The sequence below is a fragment of the Anguilla anguilla genome, chromosome 3 (assembly GCF_013347855.1).
Source record: "Anguilla anguilla isolate fAngAng1 chromosome 3, fAngAng1.pri, whole genome shotgun sequence".
In the NCBI taxonomy this organism is placed as follows: Eukaryota; Metazoa; Chordata; class Actinopteri; order Anguilliformes; family Anguillidae; genus Anguilla; species Anguilla anguilla.
The window spans coordinates 9,638,236-9,657,089 of NC_049203.1; the positions used below are offsets into that span (position 1 = coordinate 9,638,236).

Genomic DNA, 18,854 nt, shown 5'->3' on the forward strand with positions numbered 1-18,854 from the left:
TTAGAGTTTAATTATCAATGGATATGCTACTATGAAAGAAAGTCATTACCTGTCTCTTATTCTTCAGTAGCAGCTTTAGATTTATTTAACCCTGAGGCATGACGGCTAATGATGAAAGTGTAAAAACAGCCCTGGAACAATTAAAATAGAAGCCAATCCACAGAGCCGGCTATAGCTGGCAATTCATCTGCTCTATTCAGCAGACAATAGGGTGTCAACAATACATGAATGCTTAACGGTGATGGAGTCTGATTCATCAAGGGCTCATTCTGCGCTTCTTATTTATTATGAAGGGAAAATATTAGAAGGAATTAGCGGTGTCCGCAGACACCATTCAAAAACATCCAGACGTCTTTGTGGAATGGCTTGTGAAAAAACATTCTTGCCATTCACAATGGGCCTGATTCACAAAACTTTTCTTAAATTATTCCTACTTTTATTCTTAAAAATGTTCCTTTGAAAAAGCCAATATGGGATTCATGACACAGGTGCAGACCTGTTTTTGTGCATGTCCCAGGTGTATGGGACGATGAATGCTGACTGTAAATTTTATGCGCAGTCCTGTTCATGTGATTAGCATAAAGAAACAGCCATGAAAAAAATACAGATTTAAAAAAAAAAAGATGAATGCTGAAATGTTCTTGGAAACGTTCTTACACACAGTTTATGATCAAACGTGATTGCATGTGCGTTTCGACTCAACATGAATCAGCATCAGTTTTTTTCAACTGATAACTAAAATTTACCTATTTTTGCCAAATTGGGAGTTGTCATTTATGACTGAATTAATTCATGTTTCTTCTGATAAAACATTCAACCCTGGAATCGAATATAAAACAGGAGGGTGTCTGTGTCCAGACAGAACAGATGCTGCGGTTTAAATGATCAAAGTTACGTTTGCTTTCATGCTGTGCACAGTTTGAATAGAAATAAAAGGGAGGGGTTGGGGGGGGGGGGGGGGGGTGGCTATCCTGATTGGGGCTACAGTAATTAGTGCATTTTTTATGAATGTCACTGGAGGTTTTAAGGCTTTAAAACAGATGTATTTGCATCTGTGCTAAGGTCGTGCAATGCTACTGACTGGTACGTAGGCCTGTTGCATTCACTCTTTCATTTTTATGACCGCGCTCTCTCACATTAGGCTTGGAGAAAATTCTGATTATTCATTCTGTTAGCTGATTAACTACATATGATTGGTCTGTCTTCATATTAGTAATCATTGGGTAATCCGTGGCAGCTACCATAGAGTGGCTAAATAGGCACAGAGTTGATTGAATCTGCATTTCAAGCTACAGTATAATGCCCTGTCAACGAAAATTCAGGGCCCTGCTAAGGGGTATGTTGAAAGTGAGAAAATAACACAACGTTACACTTTTGCTACTATTAGCTAATGCTAGCTACAAGTACAAGTGTATTTATCTATTCAAGGATTCAAAGCAATATATTAGTTATTGTCGCAAGTATTATGGTGAAAATAACCAATGCAGCCTCATTTTGGAATACTATTTGGGTTTACTGCTGGTCAGACTGATACACACAGGGGGAGAGGTGGACTGAATGTATCTCCATGAAACAGTTTTGATACCAACATGGAGCAAATAATGTGTTTATATCAGAATCCAGGGTGATCCGTGGTGATACCTGTGGAAATGTAATAAATATAGTCATATACCAGCATAGCACAGGGCAATTGCATTTGAATGTGGCCATGACTGGTGACGTCACAGTTCTACAGAGGAAAAAAGTGGCAATTTTCACACGTTTTGTCTTTGTAAAATTACAGGTTGATTTGGTAAAGAACAGGGTGTTTTGCTTCTTTGCTCTGTAATTTTAGGCAGTTTCCTCTTCCTATTGAAAGGAGACACTGAGTACTGAGTCAGCTTTCACATGAAGCTGAAATTTAGGCACAGTGGATTTTCATAACTAGCCATCATAACTAATTACCAGGTCTAAGATGTTATTCAGTGTTTCTTATGCCAAACAATGTGTGTCTGTTTGTCTGTTTGTGTAAAAGTATGTATTTGTTCTTATTGTTTATGTATTTGTGTCCATGCATATTTTAGTGAGAGAGTGTGTGTGTATGGGGGGGGGGGGGGGGGGGGGGGGGGCTTTAAACGACAGAGGAAATGCCTCGTTCAAAGAGAAAATTTTGTGATCACAGCCAAAATGTTTCCCCTGAGGTGTCGGTCTCGCAGCGACGTGTTTACTGACAAAGCCGCCCCTTTAACCGCGGGACTCGCATTCACCTTTCCCTACTCCCCTGAGACATTCTGCACTGCCCTGAAACTGTTCCAGTCACCTCGTTTCAAATGAAGAGCTGCAGCGAAAGAAAGGCGTCACATGTTTTAACACGTCCGTGCTCGATGACTCCACGCAGTGAAGCCTCGTGCGAGCTGCCCGAATTTATCCTCCACCTCCACCTCGCTGGTAGCGGTTCTGAGAGCAGCAACCTGGAGCGTGTCAAGTCTTTTTTCTAAGGATTTGAACTGGATCGATTTCTTCGGTCGGCAACTGACGAGCAAAAACCAGGCGCGGTGTATCGACTTTCACTGGATATAAAACGCGACGGAACGAGGACATACGGAAAGCAAGGAGAAGGGGAGTGCGTTATTCCTCATTTCTGAGCTCCATTCTAAATAAACGATGTGCAATTGTTTCGATGCAACAGTATAGTCTCGGCAGGTTTCAGTCGGGAATGTGCGCACGAGTAAATGTTCTTGAAATTAATTTGAACAACACCTGGAATTTCTCCCGTGCCGCAAATGACAACATTTCTGACAGGTGTTTTTATTTCTTATTAATGGAAAACAGAAACCCGTTGAAAAAGATCCGCTGGGATTTATTTGTAATTGGAAAGACGGACAAAAATGAAACGCACAATTTTCATCACATCCCTCCAGTGGAAGGTTTAAAGTGAGACAACTCTGTAACGGTGTTTTAACTTTAACATTTCGCGCTTTTAAAACAAGAAAAATCTTCGGATACATATTTGTTTTATAAAAGTTTTTTTTTTTTTTCCATCGTGAACCCTGTTGAATTCATTCTTGTCGTTGAAAGCACGTCAATGTGGAACGTCTTGACGGAAAGCACAATTTCTACACAACGGATAAATGGAACTCTCTCCTGCTCAGGCTATAATTGGACTTAAATGTTTTAAGGGTTTATTGCAGGTTAAAGCGCACCCCATTGACAGGTGCGCACTTCCTTAACGGAGAGGGCGGCGAGGCGGTTGAGCATTTGAGGAATGCAGACACAGGAATTCACGTAGTCTACTCAGCCTTACCTGCGGTGCTCTGTCTACACCGCTCTGAAAGTGAGTAACGGTATAGTATCATATGATCGGGCGATTTAAAGACTAACACGTGCAAAAAAAATTTTTTTTAATGCGTAATGTGTGTAGCTAAATATGGGAGCAGGGGTCCATAGCGTTGCCTATATTTATATAAATATAATTGGCCTTATTGAGTAGTTGAGGGTCTTTGCTTTTGGCTTAATTATAAATATAAGTGAGCGTTATGATCTTTTTTGACGTTCTTAATTGTTATTTGCTCGAAGAGCAGTGATTCTAATCGTATCCACGTTCTAATTTCAGCGGAATATTGAAGAAAACAAGAAGAGGAATGTTGAGGCAGATAATACTGAACTCCACCGCTGCCTCTGGGCTTGAACTGATGACCCAGACACATACACCATCGCTAAATATCTCTCATGGGCCCGTGAGCGCGGCCGCCCTACTGAGGCCAACGGGCAGGGGACTGCGTGAAGGAGAGCTCAGTAAACCGGATTTGGCCACATACATAGTCATTTTCCTCTTGTTGTTTTTGTTGGTGCTAATAATCGTGTTTTACATTAACTGTCAGCTTAAGAACTCCTTCTTCGCGTCAATGCCATATGATAGGTCCTTGCGAGAGGCGAGAAGCTCCTACAAGTGAATTGAGTTCGGACAATGGCGTCTAAACAAACGCCAGTCAATGGCCGAGCTTCCAAATCTGTGGAATGTGTTTATTTTGTATAAGGTGCAGTACAATATATGCAGTATTTTCTGAGATGAACTTAATGTTATTGTGATTGTACATAAATCATTTGAAAAGCTATTATAGCATTTGATTTGAATATGTGTTATATTCACGAAGTTGGATATACTGCTGAGCAGTTTAGTGCATGTTTGATCTCTGCAATGACTTTGTCATTAAATTTCAAAGGTAATTTTATCTGCCCGTACCTTTACAGAACAAAACATTATATTTGATGTGCAATCCGTAAAATAAGGTTTGTGCCTCGGTTGAAGAATCCATTTTAAAATTAGAAACATTTGCTTGCCATATACTTTAATGAGTATTTAATTATTCTTTACCATTTTCTTATGATGAAATTCTATTTTTAAATTAAGAAACGGTTCATATACATCAGTATTGCAAAGTGAAATTCCCCGGCATAGGCTTTGCATTCTGGAATGCATGGTTTTAATTTTATGGTTATAGACGCCGTCACTTCTATGGGTTTGTTGAGGTCTTCCACTCACATTTCATCACATTTTACTTTCCTTTGCTGGTGGGGCTCAGGAAATGAACTCAGATCTCTTTAATTGGAAATACGTGAACACCATATAGAACGTGGAACACCCCTTATTACCCCTAGCTGTTTCAGACAGAGAGAGTAGAGGCTATTCCCTGGGCCCTCAAAAGAATTGTCGATTTTGTGGAAAGCATTTTAAATTTTAACGGCAACACATTCTGTTGGATTCAAAAGTTAGAGTAACAGCCAATGGATCTGATAAAAAAGTTCCTTTATCACCTTAAATAAGCTCCACCACCCCCCCCCCCCCCCCCCCCCCCCCCCCCCCCCCCCAAACACACACACACACACACACACCACCATCACCACCAAAAACAAACAAATAAAACCACATGAGGCATTTGATTGCAAATCTCAAACTGGGTCTCATCTTTGGTGGTTAGACAGGGAGCCAATAGAGAGTATGTTCCTCAGCGTGAGCTCCTACGATGTCTGTCTGTTTCATACAGCTTAAGGGAGCTGTGGTTTAATAAACTACCGGATGTTCACTGCCACATGCTGCACTGTTACCTGAGAGTGATACCTCAGCATCATTAATTTTGATGGGTACCTCTTTGGTGAACCAGTCAAGTGTGACAGACCACAACAGGAGTATTAACTCTGTCTATTAGACACCTGCAATTCCAGTCAACAGAGATTTTCTTACTCACACCATCCACATATCTACCTCTATTTTGAAATGAATGTTGATGGCATTAGCTCTTCATCCCTAGAGTCTTAAAGTTGGCTACATTTTTTCATAAGGAACAAATACATGTGCTTTGTCAGCAAAATGTCACATCAATACCTTAATTCTCACTGAATCCACACATTGCAAGTTTGCATCCTAGGGATATTTTGTGATAACTGACATACTGTATTTGTGCTGTAATGTTCCCTGATACAATGCAATCTCATGAACATGTTAACACGGCTTGGTACAAATATACAGTAGACACAGGCTTTACAGAAAACTCAGGGGAAACATGCAAATAGCACAATCTGGGTTTTCAAACGGGACTTCATTAAATAATGTGTGAAGGTGGTGTCTATTATTAAAAGGAATGTTCCTGTGCAGTGACTTATTTGTGATTAAAATGCTTGTTTTTTTCAATGTCCACAGCTTAAAACATGCATGGATATTTACGATCTACATTATCATCTTTCTATTTATGATTGATTGTATTGGCTAAAATAATTATATTAGAACCTTGCAAAATCATCCACTTGCCCTGTTAAAAAAAACAGCACAAGGTAAGTTTTTTTGTTGTTGTTGTTGTTGTTGTTGTTTTTTGAGTGGGAGGGGCGGTTTTTACACTTTGAGCCTAATCCTATAAATTCATACTTGCGTCGGTTCAGGGATCTGACGGCAGTGTGTGTATACCCATAGTAGGAAACTTCTGCCGCTGACAATTATGCGAGAAGTAAAACCAATCCGGTGAAACTGCCACAGCTGGAATTGTGAGATAGAGGGACAACAGAGATGTGCTGGGCAATGTAAGTGGTGACTCGGAAGCCTAAATACTTCTAAGGATTTGTGATCTTGTGTGGAGGAGTGGGAGGGGGAAAGCTGTCGAAATCACAGAGAGCGTTATGAAGATAATAACACTAAATCGCGTCCGCTGGGACGCAGCCCGAGGAATCTGGGTTTGTATTAGTCAGCACATTTGGGGAAGACACTTTATGGTAACTATATTTATTTACGGAGAGTAACAGTAAGGCAAAATAGTGGCAAGTGGTTGGAACAACTACGCCTGTGACAAACGTGGGAGTTCTAAATAACGTCCTCGATTAAACAAGAAACAATACTACTTGCTCTAGCAAACTATCCAACCGTTTAAATCGGTATTCAGCTTGTTACAGCGGGAAACGGGTGTCGGCTATGATGCAGGCTGCAATAAATGTAAAAGCAAATCAAGAGTGCAAAAGCATAAACGCTCAAGGCATGTCCAATAAACATTTCACTTTTAGTTTTCAGAAGTAGGCTTATCTCTTAGCAGCCACTTCAAGCGTCCACGCTGTGTAGGCTTTTTCGCCACTTGAAAGATCGTAACACTCGATTTCACTTAGCCTCGGCTACTAAGTAGGCTAGGCCTACTGCACACCGTGCTACCATTATTGTTTATTGAAATATTGAGATTGTATTATCTGTCGTCCGACCTTCAGAAAAACATTATATTGATTATGCAAATACAAATATGTGACATTGTGAAAACCCAGGATTTTCTCATTGGATTTTTAAAATATTGATTATTAATATCCAAATGAAAGCATGAGCATTGGCCTTGGAAACAGCGGCGCGCGCTGTAATTGAAACAGCCACTGGATGGAGCTCTTTCACCTTTCAGGAAAACTAGCCAACACTAAAAACAAATCAAATTGTAAAGGTAACCAACCGAGGGTAAAGCAATGTCCCAACTTTCTCCAAGATTAATTTAATAACTTTGACCAAAATGAGTAATATATGGAGCATATATGCTTTGGCAACAAGCATAGCAGCCCGGGCTGACAGTCCAACTTTCTCCCCGGTTTCGCCCTGCTCAGCTCGGTCCTTCCTGCTTTCAGGTGAAGCTTTGCGCTTAGTCCCTCCCTCGACAGCTCTAACCTGTCCTAGACAGGAAGCCGTGTTCTAGACCTGTAAACAGGAGGACTCGGAAAAAAAAAACTCACCCATAGAAATTATGGAAACTTACTTTGACGATAGTAGTTATATAAATTAAAAGCGGGATGAGTGACTATAGACTACGCAAACAGCACAATAACCAACTTGTTGCACTAACGAGCAGGGGCGATTTCACAATCACTCAGTCGCAGCGAGTGTCGTGTTTGAGAAGTAATCGAACTTGCGCGGATTACCAGCAAGATATCATCGAGCTTTGATAATGTGTTAATTTAGCAGAGAGTGGAAATAAATCGTCTAAATGAACTAAAACAGGAGACAAACAGGAGGAAACAGTGTGGATATCGTTTCCTTTATTGTGAGGGTTCATTTTTAAATTTCCCTCCCTTTTTAAGTCGGAGCGGAGGAGACGGGCACCAGAGTACTTTGCAACCCGGCAGCCTGAACTCAGGCCTTGGGGTCTCACGTCTGAGTTTTCCCCGCAGGAAGGGATACAAAGAAAAACACATTTTCGTCATTTTCAAACGCGTAAGAAGACTGGGGATTATCAGGCGAAGATTGCTTCGGGTTGAGTGTTTGTTGCCCTGTCTCAGTGGGATTACAGCGGCAGAATGGAACCGCACTCCGGGAACTCGGCATCTGCCGGGGTGTCGAAGAGTGGAAAGGATAAAAAGTCCAAGAAACATCTAGAAGATGGGGACGGAAAAAAGAAATTCGTACGTATTTATTGCCCGTGTCTAATAATTTTCTTTACAGTTGATGTTCGTTTGTTCCGAGTTCGCAAGTTTAAATTTTCTATCGCAGGCGGTATAACGTGGTCCAACAGATGGGTATTGTGAAACTCGAGCACCGTACACTCTACAAGTTAATGTTACTGTACTAATCTATCAGTCAAAACATCATCCCATTTGACTTTTTTGTAGTGTACTTTGATATTGTAAAGAAAAACCACCGGTATAGTTATAACTTTCAACTGAATATGTAGAAGTTCTTAAATGTATAAATGCTGTCTAGAGCTAAGGTTAGATGCTGGCTCGGTTTCAGAAATGAGGAAGTTCAGCGCGGAGACATTTCAGCAAGCTTAGTTTTAAACTAGCATGCTCTTATGTGAAAACACGGGAAAGATGTTGTAGCTAGACCGTTAGCTAGCTGCTTAACAAATAATCTTGCCAACAAAAGTTTGACAAGCGGTAGCCTACTGCACTTTGTATCTACCTACGAAAACGGGAAAAAAACCCGGTTTCAACAGGTTGTCCTAACGAAGTTTACACTATAAGCTTGTGCATTTAATTTTCAATGTTATTGTGCCACTTCATGTTCTTTTTAAGGTAACATAGTGTAGCTCACACATATTTTGGTCTGTATTATAGCCCACGGGCTATTCCCAGAATCTTTAGTTAATATTTGTGTTATTCATCAGGTATTATATATGTTAGAAATAAGTGTTTTTTTTGTGGTTTTTTTCAAAATACATTTTGGGCTGCTACAAAGCATAGGCCAACCTTTCAACATTTTACAATTTCATGAATGCTTTGGAATTTAAAAGTATCGATGGTGTTGTGTCGTCATTGGTCACCCTTGCTGCAGTTCCTGACGGTTTGACCGCAAGCACGAGGTCTGTATCAACAGTGTTGAATTGGAGATATCCATGTGCCGTAATCTAACCCCCGGCTGGCAAAAAGAAATATGATATTCCAGACAAATTGTAACTGGAGGACACCCACGCACAGCGCACACCTGGTTTTGAAACAGCACTCCCAAATGGCCCTCCCTAACGCGGGGAGCCATTCTTGCATACTGCTGTTATCAGGAGTGCGGTGGATGTCCATCTGGAATACCCCGCTGTGTTTTCAGCTGTGCTGTTGTCACTTCTCCTTTACTGACATGAGGATAACCGTCAGACACTTCTCACGAGTGTGTTTCCCAGATAATTTGACGCAAAATACGTGGGAAAATTTCCTTGGGGGATGTTTTTTTGTTTATCATTTTTAAAACAGCTTTTTATAATTGTTTGTAATTGTATTTGATGTGCAGCCTATATGATGAATTACGGTTTTCTAGCAGCTGTTAGTTCTGGAGTTAGTCTGAGAAGGTGCCCTTTTGAACCCTTACTTGTTAGAGCCACTTTCCATCTGCAGGAGCTATGCACCTCTGTGGGGAGCTGGCGATTCCTATGGTAGATATTACAGGCAGAGGTGTTGAACCAGGGCAGGGCTCGTTCCCATGGTTAGCACCTTACTGCGATCTATTTCAGCGAGGTGGCGGATTCACACAGCTTATGCGGCGAAAGCCATGCGATCCGTGCCTGTGCTGCATTTAGCGCTGAAACTGAGACGTGACTTTGCACTTCGTGATAATCTGAAGCGCTGGCCATCTGATATTTTGTGATTATACCGGCACAGTCAGTGGGATAATTTATCCTTAATGTGTCAGCAGTCTTTTCCGGCAGGTAACCAGGACAACATTGTTCTTTTTGGAAAGCTAAACTTCACTGTGGAGCATCGATGTGCAGGTACCACAAATGAGAATGTCCAGTGTGTACTCCTGCCTCTCACCCACTGCATGCTGGGATAGGCTCCAGCCCCTTGCCTGAGGCCTACCTGTTTATTTATGCCGTCATTTAAACGTTTATTTTCAATTTATTATGAAGTTTAGCAGTCTGGCTAAGTGCCTACTTTTATGTGCTTGTGCCTACTTTTTATGCCCTTGTGCAGTACATTAACAGTACATATTTGCACTCTTGGTACAGGCTCGGCCTACAGGGCCTCCCCAGCCATATGCGATTGATTTTTTTATGTCCTTAGTCCTGGTCTGGGAGAACCACAGAGTCTGTTGGGTTTTTTTGTTACTCAGTACTTGAGCAGTGGAGCAATAGATCGATTAAAGGAATTGATTACACAGCTAATTCGAGCAGCCCGGTATCTTGGGTCTGGATTGGCTGCGGGTTTTAAGGATGAAAACAAAATCTGGCTGACTCTGTGGCTCTCCAGAGCCAGGAGTGAGGATCACTGTTCTGTATTCACCATGCCGTCAAAACAAGAAAAATGGGAACAACATGTTCGTTGAAGGAATTGAGGTTTGCATATTCCCATTTTGAAATCACGCCAGCTACCCATGCCTATTTAAATTTTGCCGGTTTATCCAACTACTCGGTTATCTACTTACCCTCTGGTCCCACTGAGGGCAGTTTTGCTGGAATTTGTTGTACCACGTGTCTGAGATTAAAATCGTCTTCAATAACAAATCTCGATTTTGAAACCAGCTTCATTATATTACATATAGGCTGTTGAAAACTGATGGTTTTTAACCCCTTGAATCGCTCCAGCCCATTTGTATTCATTCTGTTTTTTATTGTGGTTTTCAATTGATCTGGTCACACACACAGTAGGCCTATATGTTTGAAACTGTTAAAAAGTGTTATCTCACGGTTCTATCTCTGTGAACTATTTTATGGTGTCGATGTTTTAGCAACAATGGTTTTTTTCAGTTTGTAACGTGTGGGGAAGACAAAACAGGCTTGGGGGGTTCTTGTGTTCTTGTCTTCTCCTTCTTGTGTGTTTTTGAAATCCACAGATGACACAAATCGCAGTAAAGTTGGTATCCTTATCATGGCAAGGATCCAGTGAACAAAATCTTTAGTAGCTTTTAGTCCCAAAACGTGCTAACTCGGAGAAACATTGATAGAATGTCCATTGTTTACTTAGCGATTCTTCGGAGGAATAATTGATGTCAGTGGCAAGCGATTATAGTGACAACTGACAAACATTTGGGCCAATTAAATTACGTTCCTAATGGTGTATAGGTTGTGATTTTGCATAAAATGACACTCATTGTTTCTCCTGGGTAAACAAACTGTAGGCCTACATTTTTTTGTACACGCACTGAGAACATTACGCATGGTAGGCTAATGGTAGTGGCAGTGATTAAATTTTTTATTATAATTAAATTTCATTTTAATTATATAAAATTAAATTATATAATTTCATTTCAATTACATTTCTAATGCCCAGTAAGTAAGGAAAACATAAGTTAAGGGTTTGTATTTTTCTTTAGATTTTCTCCTTCTAGACCACCTGGCATCATTGCAGAAATCTTAATTTTTACTGATAACCAGCAGCTCAGAGAGAAATGCTTGGTAAACATACCTGCTCCTTAGTACTGCTCTTCATTGAACTGAGAGCTCATAAAAGCTTGTCGACCAGAAATAATTGTTTTCTATGAGCTCCCCTCCAACTTTACTCAGCGCTAATTAGCTTGGCCCTGCAAGACTTGATTTATAAAACATGCTAAGTTTAGCAGGCTGGTAACGTAGAACTGTTTTAATGTTTTCATTAAAAGTCTAGCCTGGGTCTCTGGATGTGATCGTAATTTTCTATTTCGGGAAAAGGTACAGATTTAGTACATTATTTTACAAAGATTATTATACATATTAGCCCTGGGGTAGAGTAGAAATAGGAGTGTCCCTATCTAAATGTTAACCAAATAAAGCTTATGTGGTACTGTGAGACAAACTGGAATTATTATTATTATTATTATTATTATTAGTATTATTATAGGGCAAACTCCTGTCCTCATCAGCTTCCATAGCTCAGACTCCGTTTATGCAGCTGCTATTTGCTCAAGCAGTTCAGTTTAAGGTCTCCAATGTAATTGCCTCACCAGGGAATCAAACATGCAACCCTCAGGTGCCGAGCTCAGCTCCTTAATCACACCGAGAGGGTGTCTGTGGAAAGAGATTCAGGTGGCGATTGGCCAGGCGTCTCCTGAGGCTTTTGGCTGTTCTGTCGGGTCGTTATCCATACACCCCCTGGGACAGGGGGGGTGTGAAAGAGCCCCAGGAGAGCCATGCTGATGGGCAGCACTTCAGTTTACCTATGCTCGAGAGCCGGGCATTTTCCCTGGCATCCTCTCGGCCTGTGCTCTACAGACTCGTAGCTCTGTAGTGGGAAACCGTCAATAATGGGCGCCATTTTGTTTCACCTGTTGAAGAGAGGACAAGGAACTATTTTCACGGTGCTTTCATGGAATTCGCAGGCCTTTGTGTTTCACTTGTTTTCCCGCGGGAATTGTCCACATATAACAAAGGTTTATCTGGTTCTGGTTCATACTGCGCAAAACAAACATGAACTGTTGTACCTTCTGGTAAACACAAGGAGACTGAAGGTGCATTCCTCCCTGAGAAGTGGTTTTTGGGTGAGATGCACCGAGTGTGGTTGCTGGAGAGGTCAGAGGGGGACTGGGTGAGGGGGTGGGGGTGGCGGGCGGGTGGGGGTGGTGGGCGAGGGAGCTCCAGGCTTATGTTTGTATCCAGAGTTTATTTACCTGCTCAACCTCATCTCCCCTCTGGCTGTTTGCTTTGACGGTGGCACAACAACTGCACAAACAAAGAATGGAAGCCCTGGCCTGTGTGTCCAAAAAACATATTGATAGTAAATAGGCGTTCATCCCTGTGATGTTCGTGTGTGTGTGTGTGTGTGTGTGTGTGTGTGTGTGTGTGTGTGTGCGCGCGCATGTGTGTGTGTGTGTATGTATGTGTGTGTGTTACAACCTACCCCAGTTTATGTCAGACTACAGGACCAATGCTCCAAGAGCCTGACTGACCCAGAATTGCTCAAAACAGCTTGACTAACAATGGAATTTTTACTTGGTTTAAGTTGAGTGGAAAAACCCACAAACACATTTGTGTTAAGCCAAGAAACCAGCAAATCACTTGTGAAGCAGTTTCACAAATCTTGTGACAGGACTCAAAGGGCACCGACTGTGTACTAGTTTTTTTTGTTTTTGGTTTGCTTTTTTCACCCTGAATTTTGGGAGAACCCCGTGTACCCCAACCTCTCAAAACGTTATCATAAATGGAGAAATCCCTCCATTATCTTAGCAGCACCCTGACCAATGACAGTGTTTATCACACACATACACACACACACACACACCCTGAATGTCGAACACAGATGGTCGAAACGTAACTAATCTTATTTTCAATTACAGGTTCATAAAGCCTGAAAACAAGTGGTTAGAAAATGAGTTAAGCCGTTCATAATGGACACAGTGTTCAGTTTAGTCCCACGGGCCCACTTGGATATGGCAAACCCAGGTCAGGGCTGTAGAGACATGCATGTGTTTCGCTGACTCTGCTGGAGGCGGAGCCATGAAGTAAATAGGAAAATTTTTGCTTTTTTTGTTTTCTCAGATCAGCTGCTCGGCATGTTTTTGCCTCCTGTCCTCAGTAGCTCTATTTTACTGACTGATCTCAGGTCAGTGCTTCAGTGCTGCCTTCCGCTTCCTGCTGGACGAGTGAGTGTGGGCCTCTGGAATTCACCCAATGAGGGAGGGTGGAATTATCTCACTAAAATCTTTCTAATCCCCCCCCTCTCTCTTTTGCTCTCAGCCAGTAATTTGCCAGAGGAAACCTACAATCACCAGAGTGTTCTTCTGAGAATTCTCAGAATGGAGTCGGGTGGGGGTATGTGGGGGATGCGGGGGGATTCTGTACTGGCTGGTTTGCTCCCTGTGGACCCCCCCGCCCCCCTCCCCCACTCCGTGTAAGCAAGGCCGGAGCAGGGTCACTCAGCAGCCCCTGCTGGTGTGGGAAGCCTCAGGTGAGGCCGCTGTTTGTCCCAGGACAGCAAAGCCCAGGGAGGACGGGGGCCCCTAAATGCTCTTTTGCATTAAATATTTTTATGGTATAGTCCGAAACTACTGTACAGAACATCATAAAAATGAACAGGCTACTGTTCATTTATGGTAGTTTCATTTATGAAGGGATTCCAACCTTGTAAATCAGTTGTGTTTCACCTCATTCCAACCTTGTATATCAGTTTTAATTTCGATTCTATTTTATTTGTATAGTGCTTTTGAACAAAGGGCATTTATCACACAGAGCTTTGCAGAGATCCAGGCCTGAAACCCCCCAGAGCAGGCCTAGAGTGACAGTGGCAATGGAAAACACCCTGACTGGTAACAGGAAGAAACCTTGAGCAGAACCTGGCTCAGAGGGGGAGCTCCATCTGCTGCTGGCTGGATGACATTGATTAATGGGGCAAAAAGCTGATTACAAAATGCGCTACATGTATTATAAACAGAGCAGCAACAATTTTGAGCCTTATTCTGAGAAAGTGTCTGCTGTCAGCCGACTTGAACTTCGACCAATCGGAGAGCTTCCTGGCTGTGTGGTTGGAGAGGCCTGCGGCTCCTGCTTAAACAGCCATCCGGTGTGCGTGCACAGTGATGGGCTGTCAGACCTGTCTGCCGTGACACGCGACTGTGGCTTTCAAACTCTGCGGCTCACATGGAGATCTGCTGAGATTCTGGACTCTCTGCTGAGAGATTCAGAGTGATCTGCTGAGATTCTGCTGCATTCTGCTGAGAGATTCAAAGTGATCTGCTGAGATTCTGGGCTCTCTGCTGAGAGATTCAGAGAGATCTGCTGAGATTCTGGGCTTTCTGCTGAGAGATTCAGAGAGATCTGCTGAGATTCTGGGCTTTCTGCTGAGAGATTCAGAGAGATCTGCTGAGATTCTGGGCTCTCTGCTGAGAGATTCAGAGAGATCTGCTGAGGGAATCTGCGGAATGATTTGACGTGATCTTTGGGATTTTAGATTTTCTGATATTTGCTTTACCGAAGGCACTGCTTATGTTGGTGGGAACGCCTGTGTGGCAAACACGCCTGCCACAGGCCACCGAAGTGGCTTTCCTTGGGGCCCTCCAGCACAGAGACACAGGGAGAAGATGTTCAAATAGTCCACATTTATTTGCAAGGGTTTGGCAAGATGGTACAGCCAAAGGAGCAGATCTTAAACACTGTCATGACAGAGAGGCCCCCTTGTGTGGGTGGGGATGGCAGATTTAACCTGTGCGCAGTGATTACCTCACTACGCACAGGTGCAGCCACTCCTGTTCCTGGGTCCAATTAGCCTGGCCAATTATCTAATTATTAACCAATTATCCAATTGGCCAGGTCTAATTAGCTTGACCCAGGGCAGGTGTGGCTGCTTAAACCAGCCATCCCCACACCACAGCCTGATTCTCTCATTATGATTTTTTCCCTAATTCGGTGCTGCTGTTCCCCATTGTGAGGTTGGCGCTGTTTGAGACGCGCGCACGCTAAAACTGTACCTTGGCCTGATGTCTCGGACGCCGCCGCATGGCGGCTCTGATGAAAGGGGACGGCTGCCTCTGGCGAGAGAGGCGCTCGCTGCGAGCGGATCGAGCAGCCGTGACGCTTCTCGTTCCCGCTCCTCGTCGTTGATTCCCCGCTCAGCGTTAGCCTATTTCCCGCGTCGAGCGGCACGCGGCTGACCCTTCAGCGGCACAGGCCCGCAAACGCGTCGAGAGGAGAGCCGCCGTTTTCTGTTAAGCAGTAAGAGCGTTCCCTGAACGACGGCCAGAAGCAGGGAGAGAGGGAGAGGTGCCTGGGATTGGGGAAGAGAAGAGACGGGGGAACGGAGAGGCGAGCTGGAAACGCACAGGGGTGTGTTGATGGGCGGGTGGGTTAATGAGCGGTGGTGAGAGACTGAGGGGGTTACACACCGCCCCTCCCCCAGGACGAGCACGGCGGCCGAGCCTAAAACGCGGAAAGAAACGCGCTTCTCCCGCGCATCTCTGCTGGCGGAGCGCTCCTCGCTAGCGTGCGGCGCGGACGCCGCGGCGTTCAGTCTGAGCAGCGTTCAGTCTGAGCTGCGTTCAGTCTGAGCTGCGTTATCAGGGGGTTTTTACTGGCGGTCTGCAGCAGCGCATACCGTACCTGCTCTGCTTCAGCCCAGGAAAGGGTGCGTTCAAGTTAACCAGGCTCCGTACTACTCTCACAGTATGTGAACTCAGGCTGCATTAGTGCATAATTATGCATTCTCCCTGCAGGAAATAAAAAACATTCTGCCTACTGAAAATCTTAGTATGTGAAAATGCTGGTATTTAGTATATTGATCGTGACATTAAATTCAGCGTTGAGTTGGAAGCTCTGGCATGATTTGCAGAGCCTGTGCTAGATTTGTTAGGCTATATTCCAAATGTTGTAATCACCCGGGAAACTGATGGATTGATATGACATACAAAACGCACACAAAATCCGGCACATTTAATAAGGCACGACAATGGCAATTGTGTTGACTGACAAGCTGATTTCAAGTTTCATACTTTTGGGTGTTGACAGTGAGCATGTAAACAAAACGGACGCCTCCAATTAGATGAAACTTGAACATGTGGGCGGAGCGAAGGGGATGTGATTTTGTAATCTAATGCTATGAGTCCTTGTGCGAGAGCTAGCCACCAGTGAGGATTCTTGGCACGCTAACCAGCTTAAAATGCGTCGTCATTTAATTCATGTCTTGAGGCTTCACAGTTTGTCATTTATTGTTTTTCAGATGATAAACAGCTTGGCCAAGTCAAGTTATTTTTGTATTGGCGTGTATTATTGTGATTGAAAATGCTTATTAAAGTCCAACCGCATTGCGTGTCTGTTTTTTAATAACTTCTAATTTTGTCAGTTGGTTTAAACTGCATGTGAAACTGCATGACAGAAAGCAGACATTTCCATGGCTTGCATTTGGAAAGTGCAGATTTCTGAAACGGTTTTTTAAAGGTTGCGTGTGTGTGTGTGTGTGTGTGTATGTATTACGAAGACAAGGAGAATTCTTCCCACATCGTGCCCCATATCTCCAGAGTGTCACAGAGAGGCCATACAAACTCACAAGGACTACCGGGGCCAAAGGGAAAAGAACAATGACTCATTAAGGCTGCAGTGAGAGTCCTGTAAATCCTCTTATAGTCTAACTGGAGCTCTGGATGCATCTGGAGCGTGTGTGTGTGTGTGTGTGTGTGTGTGTGTGTGTCTGAGAGCTGTATGAATGTAATTCCTGTGTCCTCTGGAATGTGGGGTCAGGGGTCAGTCTCTGTGAACTCTGTGGCTGGTCTCCCTATGATCTGTCAGTCAATAGTTGTGCATTATGTCTGTTAAGCTGGTCTGTGAGAACCTGGTCTCTGTATGGTCTGTGAGAGGCTGGTCTCTGTATGGTCTGTCAGAAGCTGGTCTCTATATGGTCTGTGAGAGGCTGGTCTCTGTATGGTCTGTTAGAAGCTGGTCTCTGGTCTGTGAGAAGCTGGTCTATGTGGTCTGTCAGATGTATGGCCTTTTTGATATAAACGGCTTTTTTCACCTCATCAACATGTGGGTTCTGCATCTCGGCTTCTTGGCTATAGCGTGTTGCTAAGCGACTGGAATATATGTTTGCTGCAAGGGAGAAAGATTTTGCACTCACCGTCTTTGAGATGTTTGTTTGTCTCTGTATATGACGTGTGTGTGTGTGTACGCGTGCCTGTGTTTGCATATGTGTGTGCATTTGCGTGTACTTTTCTGCATTTGTGTATACGTGCATGTGCTCTATGTTCTTTGAGAGACTGTGGAAAAAAATGTGGATGGGAGAAAAAGAATTAATAATTTTGACTGAGTGACTAGTGTGACTGAAGAAAATCACATGAACAGTTAGCTATGGCAGGAAGTGGAGTGCCTGGGGAACAGGAAGTGGTTGGCTTTTGCTTAGCCGGGCTGTTTTCACTGGTATTCCCCGCACAGGGCCACTTGGCTCCGTTCTCATTGTGAACCTTAACAATGGCACCTGCCACCATGGGGACCATGCCTCACCTTGTTCCAGGGTTTTAAAATAGTCCACTTCCTCATTCTTCTCCCTTTTCAGGTTCCATCAGTACACAGAAACGCTGCATGATTTAGGCTTTGTCACTGGGGACTGTGGTAATTTCCTCTTTCTCTGTGTGTGGCAGAAAACACTCATCCTTTTCTTCTGGGGTTCAGGTTGGTCCCCTCTTTGGCCCTCTGACCTGACGTGTACAGGGACAGGTGGGAGGAGCGTGTGATGAGTCTGACCTTCTGAAACCAGGGTGGGGTAGTTCTTCACTCCAGCCCAGATAGCCTGCCTCACCAAGTCTTCTAGTGTGCAGTGTGTGTATTTGTGTGTGTGTGTGTGTGTCTGTGTGTGAATACTGACATGACCATACTGTTTCAGAAGCACCCCGCCCTAGCCAGTACTGAAACGTCAGTACCACTGAAACTGTATATTAGCACTTAAACTCTGCAGCTTCTCTTTTTCAGCTGAACTGAGACAGGAAGAGGTCTGTTTCTCTCTCTCGCTCTTCTGGGCCCACGGGAGCTGCAGTTACTGCTTCAGGAAGTGAGGCATTCTCACACACACGCTGCCTCATACACAGTGCAGCACGTGTATGCACACTGTCTGACGCGCGCACACACACACACACACACACACACACTCAAACACACAAACACACAAACAAAACAGAACCAGGGTGAAGGAATGAAGAGAGAGGGAGTGAGAGGTGGCAGGGGGACACACGCTGCCTGTGGAACCTGCAGGATGCGAAGATGCGCTGTATTTACCTGCGATTACTGCGCTACTGTGCTACTGCATGCAAGGGAGCAAACATTTCTCGGCGCAGCTGGACTGCATTATCTCCAACAGCACAGCGCATTTAACTCAATGACGTCTGTGTGTCCCAGAAGCATAAAGATCAGCAGCACGATCAAGAACAGGACTAATTCTGAGAAGAATTCAAGGAAATGCCGTTAATCTGTACGAAGCGAAAGGAGACTGAGTCATAGCCTAGCTGTAGCGTGTTTGACTAGCTGCTCAAGGAGGCCTACTGCATGCAGGAC

The 18,854-nt window shown here is 43.7% G+C and overlaps 2 protein-coding genes across 2 annotated transcripts in view; both read left to right on the forward strand.

Annotated features, from left to right (window-relative positions):
- Positions 1 to 2,150: 2,150 nt before the first annotated feature.
- LOC118222851 (small integral membrane protein 32-like) lies at positions 2,151 to 4,206 on the forward strand. Its single transcript, XM_035408747.1, has 2 exons — positions 2,151 to 3,313; positions 3,593 to 4,206. Exon 2 carries the CDS (start codon positions 3,621 to 3,623, stop codon positions 3,930 to 3,932), a length of 312 nt encoding a protein of 103 aa, XP_035264638.1. The 5' UTR covers positions 2,151 to 3,313; positions 3,593 to 3,620; the 3' UTR covers positions 3,933 to 4,206.
- Positions 4,207 to 7,142: 2,936 nt separating this feature from the next.
- The window catches only part of LOC118222512 (protein diaphanous homolog 1-like), a 60,522-nt gene continuing 48,810 nt past the window's right edge, over positions 7,143 to 18,854 (forward strand). Inside the window, exon 1 of the mRNA XM_035408154.1 lies at positions 7,143 to 7,890. Coding sequence (XP_035264045.1) covers positions 7,786 to 7,890 — 105 coding nt within the window. The 5' untranslated portion in view covers positions 7,143 to 7,785. The remainder of the gene's footprint in view (positions 7,891 to 18,854) is intronic.